The 17687-nt window shown below is 35.7% G+C and overlaps 1 protein-coding gene across 2 annotated transcripts in view; it reads left to right on the top strand.

Moving 5' to 3' along the window:
* The window catches only part of ERBB4 (erb-b2 receptor tyrosine kinase 4), a 1302405-nt gene extending 1285318 nt beyond the window's left edge, over window positions 1–17087 (top strand). For both annotated transcript variants that reach the window (XM_069578247.1, XM_069578248.1), the window contains exons 26-28: window positions 8252–8299; window positions 9103–9400; window positions 12658–17087. In XM_069578247.1, coding sequence (XP_069434348.1) covers window positions 8252–8299; window positions 9103–9400; window positions 12658–13103 — 792 coding nt within the window. In that variant the 3' untranslated portion in view covers window positions 13104–17087. The remainder of the gene's footprint in view (window positions 1–8251; window positions 8300–9102; window positions 9401–12657) is intronic.
* Window positions 17088–17687: the final 600 nt, after the last annotated feature.

Genomic DNA, 17687 nt, shown 5'->3' with positions numbered 1-17687 from the left:
CCTTCCAATGAACACCTAGGACTGATCTCCTTTAGGATGGACTGGTTAGATCTCCTTGCAGTCCAAGGGACTCTCAAGACTCTTCTCCAGCACCACAGTTCAAAAGCATCAATTCTTCAATGCTCAGCTTTCTTTTTAGTCCAACTCTCACATCCATACATGACTACTGGAAAAACCATAGCCTTGGCTAGAAGTGCCTTTGTTGACAAAGTAATGTCTCTGCTTTTTCATATGCTGTCCAGGTTGGTCATAACTTTCCTTCCAAAAAGTAAGCGTCTTTTAATTTCTTGGCTGCAATCACCATCTGCAGTGATTTTGGAGCCCCCCAAAAATAAAGTCAGCCACTGTTTCCACTGTTTCCCCATAATTGTGATTTAAGTGAATCTTTATCAATAGTATAAAAGGAAACATATTATACCCAGACCAAGTCTTAGCATTTCAAATTCTAAAGTAATGGCATTCATGACATTCAGAGTGCCCATAGGTTTTTTTTTTTTCATTTTGTCCTATAGACTACTTAATTTTTAAGCTATTTCTGTAATTTCCATACATTATCTAATTATATAAATAGAAGTGAGTACTATGAAAGTGAAAATGGGTCAATTGACAATAAGCATGTGTATAATTGTTGTTTAGTCACTAAATCATGTCTGACTCTTTTGCAACCCCATGGACTGTAGCCCACCAAGCTCCTCTGTCCATGTCCATGGGATTTCCTAAGCAAGAATACTAGAATGTGTTGCCATTTCCTTCTCCAATCAATCTTCCCAACCCAGGGACCCAACCCATGTCTCTGCATTGGCAGGTGGATTCTTTACTGCTGAGTCACCAGAAAAGTCACATCCAGATGTGCTCTTGCCTCCCCAGAGCACAATCATTTGTTGCATACAGACTAAGGTACTCCACAGACACTCCATTTAGAGAAAAGGGAAAAAAGAAAAAGAAATTCATATACTTTAAAAAAGTTTATGGGAGATAAGTCTGCAAGATGCTTTCACTTTAATGTTAATCACATTTTATAATATTTAGCAATCAATGATATGAACTTCAGGCAGAATATTCATTTTACATACATGTAATTTGATAGTTGGAATTGATCTTTCCCTTTACTTTTACTATAGCTCATTTTCCTTTTGAGAGCTAAATAAACTGAGGGTTCAAGAGATTAAGGTAATTGTTTAAAAATCTCATGGTTCAATGTCAAAAGTTCAAGAATACAACCCTAGAGACAGAAGGACCTCATGTGGTCAATTGCTTCATGTCAATGGTACTTTCATCTTCAAAAGTTACCTGACCTTGGGGACTTGCTGGCAATCCAGTAGCCTAGACTCTGCACTACCAATGCAGGGGGTGCGGTTTGGATCCCTGGTCAGGATCTAAGATCCCACCTGTTATACAATGTAGCCAGAAACAAACAAATAAAACCAACATCAGAGAAATAAAACAATCAAACAGTAATGTTCTCTTGACTTCCCTGGTGGCTCAGACGGTAAAGCATCCGTCTACAATGTGGGAGAGCCAGGTTTGAGCCCTGGGTTGGGAAGATCCCCTGAAGAAGGAAATGGCAATCCACTCCAGTAAGTTGCCTGACATCAATGCATTTTTTTTTAATGTATTAAGAAATCTTCACTAAATAATCTTTATGATTTGGGATAAAAAACTCTCAAGCAAAGAGACAGATTACTTTTGGATGCACTTGGAAAATTAGTCAGATGACCTGAGAATTTGGACACAGTAAAGGCTTAATGATTTCCTTTAGATTCAAACAGAGACACTGCAGTTGAACTATATGTTCTCAAAGATAACTTTAAAAATTTGAGAAAATGACTGTACCTTCTCTAACTGAAAAGAACTGCTGGGAAATCCTTAAGGAAACCCCTAAAAATTCTCCTCTTTAGATTTCTAGATACATATGTCAACTAGTAGCTAAGGTGATAATTAGGAAAAGGTTCAAATATTACAATATGTTGGCAAAAAGAATGTAAACAAAAGAAAGATGCAAAAGAAAGTTGCCAGAACAAAAAATAAAGATATATTTATCATCTTCCTCCCAGGATGAAGAGATATAAATTTTACATGATTACTAATATCAAGAGAAGTGACGAAACTCTTATTGTTCATCTTAAAATCAAGCTAAGGAATGTTGGCCCTAGTGTAAAACCACATTTCTTTATAACCTTTCTTTTTTGACTATGCTAATAATGTTCTTCAACTTCATCATGTAACAAGAACATATGGAAAGGTATAAAGTGTGGAGTTTTCAGCTCCCATTTTATTGACTCATCTAACCATGAGTATTTAAACAGGGAATGTCCTCTTGTTCTACTAATATTTGGAAAGGCTACAGGAATTGCTGCCTGAGGAAACAATAGCTTACTTACCCTTAGTGGAGCAGGAAGAAGAATTTATTGACTAAGCTTGGCCTAGGAATAATAAGTCCATCAGCAAGAGTCCTGTCATGGAAAATCTTTCTGCTCTCCCATTATTCAGAACCATCTCCTCCTGCTTCAGGGTTAATTTTTGCTCTTGGTAAGGTAAGTAATCTACATAGACATATATATATATGAGTATCTGTTCTTCCTTAATAGTCTGTCTTGTTGATCTAAAATCATAGTTTTTATATATATAAACACACACATATATTCTCTATTAGCACTTAACATTCTACATCTAGTAGCTTTCCTGTTTAAGTCCTTTGAGTAAATTAAAATGCAAATAAGATGGGAGGACAACATTGTAAGCCATTATCAGTATTTTATAATTAAGTCTAGTTACTTTTTCAAATTTCTCCTTTAGGTTAGTTTTTCAGAAGAAAGATAAGCCATAATATCTTATTTGAGAGAAGAACTGAAACATTATACAGTGGCAGAGAGGGCAGAGAATAGACATGCTAAAGTCAAAATCTGTATGTGGAATAATGAGAAGGTGTTAGATTCAAGGAGTCATACACCAGTGGCTGTGTTTATGCATGGGAAGAACTTTAAAATTCCCTGGTCCTGTTTCCTCACCTGCAAAATGGGAGTCATAATTTTTACTAATGATATTTACCTTGAAAGTTCATATGAATACATAAAACTTAAAATATTCTAGTCCGTGGCATATGGTAGGTTTACAATACATGTTAGCTTGCTTGCTATTTCTCAGTTTTCCTAAGAGAAGTAATATATTCATCTGTGAAACAGAGTGGACTTTATAATTAAGTTCTAGGGTTAGTGAAAAGTGAAAAAAAGATGAAAGCCCAAGTTAATATGCCTTCAACTGGCACACAGGGTCATTGTAACTAACTTATTTACTATAATATTATGTCATCATATTATCTATTATTATATCATCATTATTTTGTTTGTGTAGAGTGTGTGCATGCTAAGTTTCTTCAGTCATGTCCGACTCTGTGTGACCCTATAGACTACAGCCAGAAGATTACAGGCTCCTCTGTCCATGTGATTCTCCAGGCAAAAATACTGGAGTGAGTTGCCATGCCCTCCTCCAGGGATCTTCCCAACCCAGGTACTGAACCTGCATCTCTTATGTCTCCTGGATTGGCAGGCAGGTTCTTTACCTTAGTGTTAACCTGGGAAACCCTGTTTGTGGAGAGTAAAATAGTTTTTTTAAAAGTAGCATTGCATATAATCAAACTAAATAGATAAATGAGTGCATTAATAAACACATATAAACAGACAAAAAACATTTTGTGTAACATATATGTTCACACATATGCATGTGTATGTGAGACAACTGCCTAAATTCAATAGGTTTCTCCAGTTCTTCTTGGTTTGGGGAATGTGAATATATTTTGTTTTCTTCCAGTTGTCTTATGAAAAATGAAGATTCAAAATCCAAATGTCTCAAATGCTGGTGTGTTAAACTCAGTTGTAAAAAAGATAAAGATTTACAGCCAAACATCAAAAATTATTCATAATACAAAATAAAAGGCATTTTCTCTGTCCACTACCTGACCTGTGAAATGGAAAAATGCCCATCAGTGTTAAGGATGCATGCCAAAGAGGATAAAAAATTGAGAACTCTTCATACTTAATATGTGCAAGTGTCCAGGTAATAAATCAGTGCTGATGGATTAGCACCATCATACAGACACATGCCATTTTAGTTAAAAGGATTTAGGGGGATTCTTGGCCCTAGAAACTTTAATCCTATGGCTAATATTGAGAGTAACAATTATCTGAAGATTAAAAAAACTCTCATTAAGCACATCTTTAATTTAAATAGAAAGTAGGCATTAAGCATGTCCCTTTGTTTGTTTCCTAAGAAGATAGATTTGTATAATATTTTTTTAAAATATGATGGTTAACGATTCATCTGTTTAACAATTTAAAATTTCACTGAGTTAACAAGGTAAAATTTCATAGGAATAATATAATACTTTTAATTAAAACAATAAATATGAGAAATGCAGCACATGTAAGAAGACAAAGGTTCAAATTTTTATCGTTCAGTTGAAAAGTAAATTTTAGGACATGGTGTATGTAAATATCCATTTAATAGTGTATTTGATATATTTGCTGGCATTTGCCTTCTCTATAACCCCTGGGATTTGAGTCCAAGTTAATCATACAATGTCCCAGTGATTACGGCCACAAATTAAACTTGACTCTCTTCATCACCCTTACATAGTTCCCCACCAGGAGCAAGCTCCGTATCACCTGCCAGTTTATAGCCCACCTCTTTCTATCTTTGTCCTGCTGACAATAAATCCCCTTGCCAGTTAATTGAACAGATATACCCAGTGCTGCTTCCTGAAGATCCTCAAAGCCAGGCTTTGATAGACAGTTTAGAAAGTGGCACAATAAAATAACAAAAGCCTTTTAACTGAGAGCACTGCTTTGTTATGCTTAGAACATTAAGGTCACTCCAGCTCATTCTGATCGTGGGGATCTTAATTTTTACTCAACCAATTTACTTGCAGCTGTCATTCTTTCCAGTAGTAAAAGTTCAGCTCTTCAAGTGTGGGGAATTGGAGGGATGGTTGTGTGGGGAATGAGAAGAGCTTGTTACAAACTAAAAATGGCAAAAACAAGTAAAATCTGGCTTGGCTCTCAAGTACAAAAAGTTATTTTCAAAGCCTATAAATTATGACATAGTGATTAACATGTAATTTAAATATATTTAAACAACAATTATATCACATTTCCAGCCCAGCTAATTGGCCTCACAGATGTTCCCTTGTAGATGTATTGCCCTTCCAGGGAGATATGAATGAGGTGCTTTTTATCATGGAAAACAGAAAAAAAAGCAAATGGAAAAAATGGAAACAGAAACATAAAAAGCAGCCAGTAACCCTAAAAACAATGAACACTAAGGGGACTTTGCTTAGCATTTTTTCCCATTTTAATGGTGAAAACTAGGAAGAACATGAAGACACTCTTATTACTGTGATGGTATCTGGCACTGTGTCCAGAAGCAGAGTTGGCAGGTTGCTGATGGAAAGACTTGTAAATGCAAGACAGCAGATGCATTCAAATAAAGCATGGCCACACTTCCTGTCTTGGAACACACTAACTGCAAGAGGTCTAGTTATGTTTGATATGATGCCTTTACAATTGAAGATGGCCTAGCCCAGATAATGAATATAGATAATAAAGTATTTCCTGATGAAAAATGACTTTTAAGTTATTCTTTTGATCATTTATCTCTCAAGTTTTATAAAATGCTAAACATGTAGCAGGCAGTGCTATTTTTTCAGCCACAATTCAAACATTACCCAGTATAACAACTCTTGCAAATAAGAGGTCAAAGGAACACTGGTGATTATGAATACTTTGAAATACTTTGCCTTTTAATATATAATCATAGAATTGAAATGAATTCACTCCAGCCTCACTTTACTCTTGCTTTTTTCTTTCAACAATCTCAGGAAATGTTTGATCGTACAATGTAAACTGGGAAAGGCCACTGGCCAAGCCTTTTCTAGTATATCATGATATCTCTAGCATCGAACATAATCCGTATGCTTTTATCATAGAAATTTTACAAATATTTACTAAATGCTTGCCAAATAATTCAAGTTTAATGAAAGGGTAAAGCCAAGATTTGTAATATGATAAAGTTCCAGCAGGCGGGTATCATATTTTTGTACCAGCTCTCTATTTTAACATATCATTGGATTATATGGAAAATTTCCTTCTCAAATTTATGAACAAATGAATTAGATTTAGTAACTTTCTGAAAGATAGCAAAATATATTTCAGGTGATGTGGAAGACAGGTAAGCATTTAAAAATGCTTCTTTGATGAGAAGCCTTGGCAGTTTGATTGCTTGAATTTAAAAATCTGATTTAGCAGGTGTGAACATTTAAATTTTATATATCTTCTACATTTGTATAATAGTGCAGAGTTTACAAAACTTATTCATATGTAAAATACCTTATTTCTCCATTAAGAATAGGTATCTTCATTAAGAATAAGGTAAAGAGGCCAAGGATGAAAATGAGATATTTCATAATTGACCATATCACTTATAATTGGGACTGAAGCTCAGTCCCAACAATACCATATAACAATCTGTCTACTCTACAAAGCTCCTCCTATGCATTGCATAACAAATATATCCAAATTTCCACATTATATCCTTTAGTGTGTTGTTAGCTATGTTACTAGAGAAAAAAAGAGATTAAATATTTTCTATAATATCACGTAAGTGACTCAGTTATAGGCAGAGTTAAAATCTAAACTCAGTGTAGATGTTCAGAGTTTGTTCCCTTAAGTTCAGAAGACTCAGTTAAGGAAAATTCTATTATCTAGCTGCTATTAATTTGTATTGAACAGTTAATCTCTGTGGGACCATATTTTTAGGTTGTTCAGTCAATGTATAAAAACATCGACCTGGAATAAGATTTAGCTCTGTTTTATAGATGTTTCAAGATGTTGTCTTTGAGGTTTATTTTAGTCATCTCTGTTCACTTAAAGCCAGAAGGTATAGAATGAAAGGTTCACAAAACCAACTGTTTTTACCTTCATTATTCATTATTTCAAGTGCCTTGAGAAGTGCCTTGTGCATACACAGAGAGTGGTTTCTCAAGAAATATGCTTAATAAATGATTGGTATTTTATATATTTTATATATATATATATATGAGAAGGCAATGGCACCCCACTCCAGTACTCTTGCCTGGAAAATCCCATGGGCGGAAAAGCCTAGTGGGCTGCAGTCCATGGGATCGTGAAGAGTCGGACACGACTGAGCAACTTCACTTTCACTTTTCACTTTCATGCATTGGAGAAAGAAATGGCAACCCACTCCAGTGTTCTTGCCAGGAGAATCCCAGGGACGGGGAGCCTGGTGGGCTGCTGTCTATGGGGTTGCACAGAGTCGCACACAACTGAAGTGACTTAGCAGCATATATATATATATAAGCATTCATTCATTAGTCACTGAAGTGACTCAGCAGCATATATATATATATATAGATAGATAGATATATATATATTAGCATTCATATATCTCCTGTACTTAGCCTAAAGAAAGTTATCCTTAATATTTTATCATATTTTTATATTGACTTTTATTTAACCCATAGGTTAGAGTTATAAGCCATAAGAATATGTCTTTTTGGTTTTTTTCTAATTGCAATCTAATTTCAACTGATTCTAAATACATAAAAGTAATGTATGTAAAACATGTTTCCAGGAAAGAAACCAGTTTTTCAAGATTTTCTGCTGTTTGTTCACTTAAAAAGAGACTAACGAGAAAATATTATTTACCCTTTCTATAAGAAAAGGTTGAGAAGCTGCCCCTTAGCTGAAATGGTAAAGAATAAATGTAATTTGATAACAAAAATTATTCCAAGAAAATTGAAATCTACTTCTATCTCTTTTTAGATAAGCTTCTTATAGGAGAAAAGTTAATGGGGGTGATATGTGATCATTCCAGTCACCTAAAGTATAACAAAGGAAACCATTCCTTGTTTATAACTCTAGTTTATTATTTACTACTTTTCCCTTTCAGGGTTCATCAGAAGAATATTTATTGTCAACATAATTTTTTAATGCATTTAAAATTTTTCTTTTAATTTTCCTTTACAGGGATTAAATTATACATAGTATTATCAAAATAGATAAATAAACTTTCTTTGAGATCAGAGTACATAAAATTTTACTGTTTAGCAAACATCACTGTTGTGCATGTGTTCCCTATTGGTTCATATGACTCATGTGGCTTTTCTTTTTCTTTTCTTTTATTTTCCATTCATATCACCTCTTATTATATCCATCATCCCATTTTTCTTTCCTATTAGAGTGAAATTGGACACAGCCCTCCTCCTGCCTACACCCCTATGTCAGGAGTAAGTATTTCACAATCAACCTTCATCTTTTAGGATTTTGGTCTTTGCCTATCATGTTTCCTCTGTCTTGTCTCACCATAATTTCTTCATTTTGCCTTTGCCAACAGTGAGTTAAGAATTTACTGTAGCTTGTGTAGCTGCCTATGTAGATATGTTTTATCTCAGTAGATAATCCAGAGCTGAGATATCATTCATCTACAGTAGCTTTTGATTTTCATCTGAAAAATTTACCTGGGCTCATACAATATGCTTCTGGGTGAGGAGGTTATCTTTATTTCCATGATTATAGGTCTTGCGCTAAAAAGTCAGAATTTTGGTGATGATTTTCCAGTTATGTACTATGGACTCAAAATTATAGTAACAACAGCCTAGAAGGCATAAGGAACTATCACTATTCAAATTTCATCACTGTGCTTCTGTTCATAATGGCAACTGCCTATAGTTAATGACATTGCCATTTGTCTTGAAAATTCACTTTGAATTTTTACATTAAAAATAGGCAGTTATGGGAAAGAATATGAAATACTTTTTATTAGACAATGTGTTAGGTGGTTAGTAAAACTTAAACACATATTTCCAAGTTGTTTTCCCACAATTGATTTACTTTATAGGGCAAAATTGGAATTTTAGGTGTTTCTAGTCTATAACAGACTCATTAACTATTGGGGGAAAAAAAAACCAATAAGCTCTGACTTTGCTCTGAAAGACAAACTTCTGTATTCTTTTGGTTATTAACATCGATGTTTTTGATTGCTATTCCTCCCAATAACTTTGGTCTGCAAATGTGTTTCTATTATTGACAGAACCAGTTTGTCTACCGAGACGGGGGCTTCGCTGCAGAACAAGGAGTGCCCATGCCCTACAGGGCCACCACCAGCACAATCCCAGAAGCCCCCATTGCTCAGGGGGCTACCGCAGAGATTTTTGATGACTCCTGCTGTAATGGCACCTTACGCAAGTCCATGGCACCCCATGTCCAAGAGGACAGTAGCACCCAGAGATACAGCGCTGACCCCACAGTGTTTGCCCCAGAACGGAGCCCACGAGGAGAGCTGGATGAAGAAGGTTATATGACTCCTATGCGAGACAAACCCAAACAAGGTACAAGCAGAATGCTCAGAAATGATTGCCATTTGACATTTACTTTCATCAACATAAGCAAAGTCTAGAAGGGAAATTGCCAAACCATTTGCCTGTGTAACGTTTGTGACCCACAAAAGGCCTAGACACTGCTACTCCTAGTAGGCTATCTGAGTTAACAGCATCCACATCATCTAGGGGCTTTTTTAGAAACTGGAATCTCAGACCCCACTTGAGTAGGAATCTGTATTTGAACAAGATCCCCAGGAGACTTTTATGCACAATTAAGCTTGAGAAGCACTGATATAAACATAACATTATTAGAATATTTAAATGAGGCAACATATCACAAGATTTCAGAACCCTTGCTCCACTGGTGGTCATAAAAACTGGTATTATTGGTAAAAGTGTCCAAAGCTTTTGATGGCATCAATAAAAGATTTGATTGATGCATTAAAATGGTGTCATTTAAATGACCCAGCTTATAATAGGAAATTATGACTTCTGATAGGGTACATTTCAAAAATTAAAGTTCTGGCCCTCCATATACTTATATGTATACCATTACATCTTGAAAATATTCATAGTTTATGGTTTTAGGAAGCACAGCAATAACATTACAAAGTTAGTAGTAGGAATGTTAAATATCCAAATAAATTTCAATTTTGAAAAAACCTCTTTCCTTCTACGTTAACAGCATCAGAAAAAAGAGAAGATGGATGACTGTTATTAAAAACTGATGACTGTGTCCCAGAGTCTTAGTGTCACAGTAAATTATATTTTAAGACTCTGTATGAGGGTCCTTTATCTCCCTTAATATGTAGTTATATTCACTTTTGTAATATGCAGTTAAGGCATCACTAAGTACATATTATCAATAACCTATTAAAATATATCCACTTCCATATGTATGAAAGTATTACTGTAATGAAGAATTGGATGTTTGAGTAGCCTAGTAGTGACACAAATGTAGGTTTTGGGAAGATTTGGCAGATCCTTCAGAAAGTGGAATGTTCCCCGGGAAGATTTTCAACTCAACCATAAAACTATTCTTGTCTACAGAACGACACGGCTATACAAATTTGCATTAGGACAATAGAGGAGCAGATTGCATTGAGAAAAGGTACCTTGAACCTTCCAAAAGAAAGGCAATTCAGTCTGTGTAGACTCACAGTAGGTAGACCGTCCCCAGTGTACTAAGAAACCCATGTTTCTGTAGAAGGTTATTCTATTCTAGCCCAGTTCTCAGAGAGCAGATAATTTTAGTATCAGTTCAATTCAGTCACTCAGTCGTGTCCACTCTTTGCGACCCCATGAATCGCAGCACGCCAGGCCTCCCTGTCCATCACCAACTCCTGGAGTTCACTCAGACTCACGTCCATCGAGTCAGTGACGCCATCCAGCCATCTCATCCTCTGTCGTCCCCTTCTCCTCTTGCCCCCAATCCCTCCCAGCATCAGAGTCTTTTCCAATGAGTCAACCCTTCGCATGAGGTGGCCAAAGTACTGATGGAGAAATTTCAGGAATCTGGTAAGAAAAATCCAATTCTGACTCCCTTAAAGTTTTATATATATATATATATATATTTTTCTTAAAATGACAGTAGCTTTGAGACCCATTCAAATTAAAACTTGTGATGAAGTATAAAGTTCAACCTACTCCTTCCTATAAGGGCAACAGTGAAAACCATGCCATAGAACAAGAAGATCCTTCAACATGAGTTAGGGAATTTGAATTCTACTTCAACACTAATTGTATCTTTCATACATCATTTAATCTCAATTTTCCATCTACAAAGCTGGAAAAATACAGCTTGCATGCCTTTTTCACAGGATTGTTGTGAGGATGAAGTGATAGTGCCTTGTAAAATACTGAACTGTAATCTGTGAATTTGATGGTAGGATGTTCATTATTATTATTACTTTTTGCTCAGTATTCAGTCATGTCCAACTCTTTGTGACCCCATGGACTGTAGCCCACCAGGCTCCTCTGTCCATGGGATTTTTCATTACTATCTCTTAACTTGCACATGATGCTAAATAGTTAACTATATCCAATGGTTCTATACCCAGGGAAAAATAACCCTGGATTGATAAGATTTTTCTCTCTATGTGTTACGTTTAGTATGGGGGATAGGAAGTTTGTTTCAGAATGGTAGTATCTCAACAAACAGGCCCTTTTCCTACCCTGACACCAAAATAGGAATAGCTAAAGTGTCACTTTTGTGCATATATTTAAAAAGAGGATATGCTACATATATGTAGATATGTCTATATTTAGTCTACCCTATAAACAGAGGGGTAAAATTAAACTTGAGGGAAGCAGTATTAATTAGCAGCATTTTTAAAAAAATTTCTAGGCCACTACCTATTTTAGATAAATTTATTATATTGAATTATACAAAATAGCTGCTCTAAGACTAGTTTCAACCTACAAAACAGCAATTTCATTTGATTCAAGCTATAGTTTGCTCTCTTATGATTATGATTAGCTATTGGAAATAAATGTTACAATTATATTTATTGTTAAGCTTGTATACTATCAAGCAAGTCAATTTAAAAGCATGTTAGCTATTTATCTGATTTCATTGGTTGAGTCTTTTCCTTAGATGTTTTCTTCCCTGTGTGTTTATCTTTCTGAGGGAACGTCTATAATCAAATCCTTATTACTTATGCAGACATTCCCACAAATACATAGACTGAGAAACACTATTCTTTCGCTTCATTCATTTATTATGGTATAGAGTTACTCTTGATTTTCCAATACTATTTTTAAAATTCTCACTTCTCCACAGTTAAAGGCTATTTAATCCTGATAGGCTGTTTTATTTTCGAACAAAGATGACTAACTTCTAGAAAAGAGGAGCATTTAAACAACCGGTCCCATGTGTAGGAGTGTGAGTGGCTCAGTCGTGTCTGACCATTTGCAACCCCATGGACTGCACCCTGACAAGCTCCTCTGTCCAGGGACTTCTCCTGGCAAAGATCCTGGAGTGGGTTGCCATTTTCCTTCTCCAATATGTAGGAGAGACAAATATAATTAGAAGAGAAGAACAGTCTAGGGGTCAGGAACTCTGACGTTGGCCCTGTTGGTGCCTCGTTTTGCCACTAGCATTTTTTTGCCCACTTACTCCTCTTTCCTATGACAGCTGTAATCAACAAAATAGTTTTGGGGAAAATTCATGAAACCCGTGGCTTTATTGTTCTGGAAAAGGCACCATGGCCAGAATTACATTTTCCAGAAAGTAGATGTTAACTGATACTTTTGTATTCCATCAGAATACCTGAACCCTGTGGAGGAGAACCCTTTCGTTTCTCGGAGGAAAAATGGAGACCTTCAGGCTTTGGATAATCCCGAATATCACAGCGCTTCCAGTGGTGCACCCAAGGCAGAGGATGAGTATGTAAACGAGCCGCTGTACCTCAACACCTTTGCCAACGCCTTGGGGAACGCCGAGTACCTGAAGAACAGCGTACTGTCTGTGCCAGAGAAGGCCAAGAAAGCATTCGACAACCCCGACTACTGGAACCACAGCCTGCCACCTCGGAGCACCCTCCAGCACCCAGACTACCTGCAGGAGTACAGCACAAAATATTTTTATAAACAAAATGGACGGATCCGGCCTATTGTGGCAGAGAATCCCGAATACCTCTCTGAGTTCTCGCTGAAGCCAGGCACTGTGCTGCCTCCGCCGCCCTACAGACACCGGAATACTGTGGTGTGAGCTCCGCGGTGGTTTTCAGGCGGAGAGACACACCCACTCTAATTTCCCGCCGCCTCTCTTTCTCTTGTTTTCTTCCTTCTACTCCTAAGGCCAGTAGTTTTGACACTTCCCAGTGGAAGCTATAGAGATGCAATGCTAATTTTGTGCTTATCTAACTTGAACATTAGAAGGAAGGATGAAAGAGAAAGAGAGGAGGAACCACACTGTTTCTTCATTTCTCTGCATGGGTTGGCCAGGAGACTGGAACAGCTAGAAAAGGACACGCAAATAGGAGGCAAGACTGCCTGCCGTCAAACTAGTTCTCAGCTTCCCCCACCCCACCATTGTTTTCTTTTTATTCCTTCCTTCCTTTCTTTCAAAGCAGATGCTTGGAAGATCCAAGCTATCTATTCCTATCTGCAGGAACTGATCCGTATATTTTCAGCATCCCTGGTAATCCTAAGGACGTTTTCAGTAGAACAAAAGGATAACCTTTTCTATAATGTATGATAGTAACTTAAGATTGAAAATCCAAACTCTTTCTCCACCAGGGTCTGTCTTGACAAGCAAGAATGGCCAACTCAGCCTTCATAATTTTTGAATCTTCATCCAAGTTATAACCAGTAATTATGTTTGGGGAGCTTTTTTGTTTTACCACTTTGTTTTGCTTTGATCTTTCTCTTCATATTACTTTCTCCTGTATCTTCAGCTTTAGTTTGTAATTGCAAAGCTTTTTACATCAAACCTTCTTAGGTGTTGCTATAAATTGAAAGAATTGTACAAAGATATTTTAATATGGTGAAATGGCCACTATTTTAAATATACAGTCTTTAAAATTAGAAGGGGAGGCCAAGGTATTGGTCAAACATAGCATTAAATCTAACTTTTGTGTTTTACAGTATTGAATATGGATTCTCCTCCCTCCCTTCCTTTATATTCTTCATTTTCTTCCCCTCTATGAAAGACAGTACTTGATAGGTAGTAATAATGTTAAGAATAGAAGGGAAACTAAGAGACCGTTCTGCGTGATTTATAAAAACTGCTGGCACTTTCAGGGGTGGTCCAATGGGGAATCCTTTGAACTGGAAGAAACACACTGGATTGAGTATGTCTACCTGATAGATACTCAGAAATGTAGTTTGCACTTGAGCTGTAGTTTTATTTGTTCTCTTTCTGAACTTCATTTTGGATTTTGAATGAAGCAATATGGAAGCAACCAGCACAATAACACATTTGAGTACATTTTTTTTAAAGAGCTAAGATAAAGAAAGACTGTGGAAATGCCAAACCAAGCAAGTTAGGATTTTGGAACAGTATCAGGGGATTATGGTGAAAGAGTCAGTACATGCTCCACATGTAATATCACATTTTCTACATGAGGAAAGTTGTCCAGTTTGTACACTCCATTTGAAGGAATGCAAGTAAGGATTGGCTTAAATTCCATGGAATTTTTAGTATAAGACTCATTCATATTAAGTGGAAGGTAACTTTGCACCTAAATTGGTATAACAAAAAGAAATAAATAAACATTCATTGCTTTAGATAGATCCTTGGGTTAAGAGTTGTAAATAAATGTGAAAAAAGTTTCTCATGTAATTATTTTAATATACAACATACTACCCTTTTGATACCTTATATGATAACTCTTTTTCTTCAAACAGCATCCTAGTTCTAGAGCCATCTTTATTATGTATCATTTTGAAGAATACCTATTGAGTTAAGATGAGCAATAGAAACAAAGGATAGGGTTGAGTTTTAAGAAAAATGGAGGCCTCAGGTCAGCAATTAGAAAAATTGGATATAAATCTGCCCCTTCTAGGAAAATCTGCCCCAATTTATTTGGAATTTTGTAAAATATATTTCTTTCCAGTGGTAAAATATATTTATTTCCAGTGATAAAATATTGGGAATTTGAATGTATCACCTGGTGGTGGTGGTTTAGTCGCTAAGTCATGTCCGACTCTTGAGACCCCATGGACTGTATCCTGCCAGGCTCCCCCATCCATGGGATTCTCCAAGCAAGAATACTGGAGTGGGTTGCCATTTCCTTCTCCAGAATGAATCACCTAATTGAAAACAGACTGAAAATCTCCATGGGAAATAGTAGGAAAAAAATGACAAGAAATCTAGGTTTCTGCCTATTTTGAAAAAGTAAGTCTCTCCACCCATTCATCTCCCTTTTTTTTCAATTCATATTTATTTATATTCATATTTATTTATAGTCTACTAAAAGCACTGTGTTATGTGGGGAACACCCAGATAAATGCAATACTATCCCTAACTTTAAAATTTTACAATTAAAATGTATTTGGAATGACATTTAATTTTTTTTTATAATTCAAAGAATACAGTTGCATGGACTCTTTTTTGAACAATTGTATAAAATCAGCTATTTGTTAAAAGATCTTCTGTGAACTCATCTGGGACATGAGTGAAATGTCCTACAAGTTACTGAAAGTAACGCATAGGAGAGTTTCAGTGTTATCATCCAAACGCAAACTGGTCTAGAAGGGTATTGTATCACTGGCTAAGTGTCACTTCCGGATTCTAACTTAGCCATTAAATCAGCAGTAGATGTTGGTTTTTGCCCAAGAACATTGGAGACATTGGAATTGTTTTCTTCTGAAGTTGTGAAAAGTGAGGGAAGCTAAAAGAATGAGGTCGAGTAAGGAGGGGTTTTATGAGAGCCCTTACAGTGAAGTTCAAGCATGAGTTTCCCAAGGGTGAAGCCAGAATGATTCAGGGCCACAGCCTAAAAGCTCAGAGTTCTTCCACCCAGTCAGAGGAATCTCCAGGAAAAGCAGTCCTCACATCATCATTTATAGAAGTTTAGATAGAAACCTCTTTTCTAGACAAATCTGTACCAACTTATTACTGACAGTATCCTTGTTGGATACTAGAGCTTGACTTTTTCTCCTGATTTACGATACTCAGATGGTTTTTTGGGGGAAATGACAAGCAGAATCACTTAGAGAAGGAAAGAAAATTATTTTACTGTTAAAGTAATAGAAATATATTCAGTAAAGGTAGTATCTCCTACATTCTGGGAACATAACACTTTTACATAACAGGTACTAATAACTAGAGGTAGATGCACGTATAATCCAAAATGACCTAAAATGCTTCACAAGAATCTAATTGTTCCTTTTGAATGATTTCTCTAGCACATACTTGATTTCAATTGTTTTAGTTTCTCTTTTGTGTTGTTTTTGTTTCCCCCAGGAAAACATATTTCAAAGTGTATGAGAGGGAGAAAAACAAAGTTTATTTGTTCCAAAGAATAACTTACTCGACTCAATAGAGTGAAATTTTAAAATGCCAATTAAAGCCTTCAAAGTGCATTGGGATATCAGAGTATTGCAGGCTAGTTGTATTAATGCAAATATGCAGAACCAATTAAATAAATTTGAAGAAAATAGTCAAATTACACAGACTGTATTTTTTTTTAAATCATCAAATCTTGTAGCTTAGACCTATCTTGGGGAATCTTATTTCCAAGTAAGGAAAACTATATAACTAATTGGTTGTTCAGGGCAGTAGTTCTCAGATAGGCAAGAAAAGATGTCTTCTAAAACAAGGTAGACCCCAAACCACAAAGCATCCTGAACCACAAAGAGGTGCTTGAACTACTGAATAACAGTTGATTTTCCAAATTACTAGTGGCACAGTTGAGGAGCAGAGTTCTTTCTTGGGTAATATTCTTGACATGGAATAAAAAATCAATGTAAAACTCAAATAAGATTAAAATGTATAAAGTAAAAATTTGAGTTTGTTTTCTTAGTAGGTCAGGAAGAATGAATATTTGTAGTTGGAGAAGAGAAATAGTGCTATTTTAAGTGTATAATGTATATGTTAATACCTTGTAAATCAGGACTTGGCATGAAGATCATGTATATTTCCAATGCCTAGGACAAACCAGCAGGACTGTGAGGTTCTGCTTGTAGATGAAGTTGGAAGGGTTATCAACATGTTTTTTGAAGTGTCAAAAATTAAAAAAAAAAAAAAGGAAATTGGTTAAGCCTGACAGGGAAGGATGTAAATACATGTTTTTCTAGAGCTATCTAAACTTTATTTCAAAACTTGAATTATTCATCCATCTATAAATGTTGATTATTTAACTAGTATATGTAGTTCATAAGGTAATAGAAAAGGTGACCATGAAAGCTTGTATATATCTGGGCAGAACCATGATAATGCTGTAAGATGTAGATTTAGTTAGGTTAACAGATGTTAAATGATTTTAATACCATGAAATAAATCAAACTAGGAAACTAATCACAAAAATAATGTAGCAAAATAAAATGCAGGCTGTGAAGACGTAGGATGGATTTTGTGTAGTAAAAAAATGTTTGTCACTTAAATTTATTGTTAGGTTTAGCTGAAAGTAGGCATATAAAAAGTCAGTTTCACTAATGAAGACTTGCTTTAAAGCATTACAATTCTTTTCCCATTCTCTCATTCCTTGACTGCTTGTTAAATGGTTTCCATGTAAAGAGAAACTTTTCAGATATGTTTTGCAAAACACCACCTTGTAGAGTTTAACAGGCAAATATGATACAAATGACTTTAAGTAAGAAGTTTCAAAATGAAGTGAAGGAAATGAAA

Source organism: Ovis canadensis, chromosome 2, assembly GCF_042477335.2.
Source record: "Ovis canadensis isolate MfBH-ARS-UI-01 breed Bighorn chromosome 2, ARS-UI_OviCan_v2, whole genome shotgun sequence".
Classification (NCBI taxonomy): domain Eukaryota; kingdom Metazoa; phylum Chordata; class Mammalia; order Artiodactyla; family Bovidae; genus Ovis; species Ovis canadensis.
The sequence above is the reverse complement of the archived record's forward strand: the minus strand, read 5'-3'. Positions and strand labels throughout refer to the sequence as shown.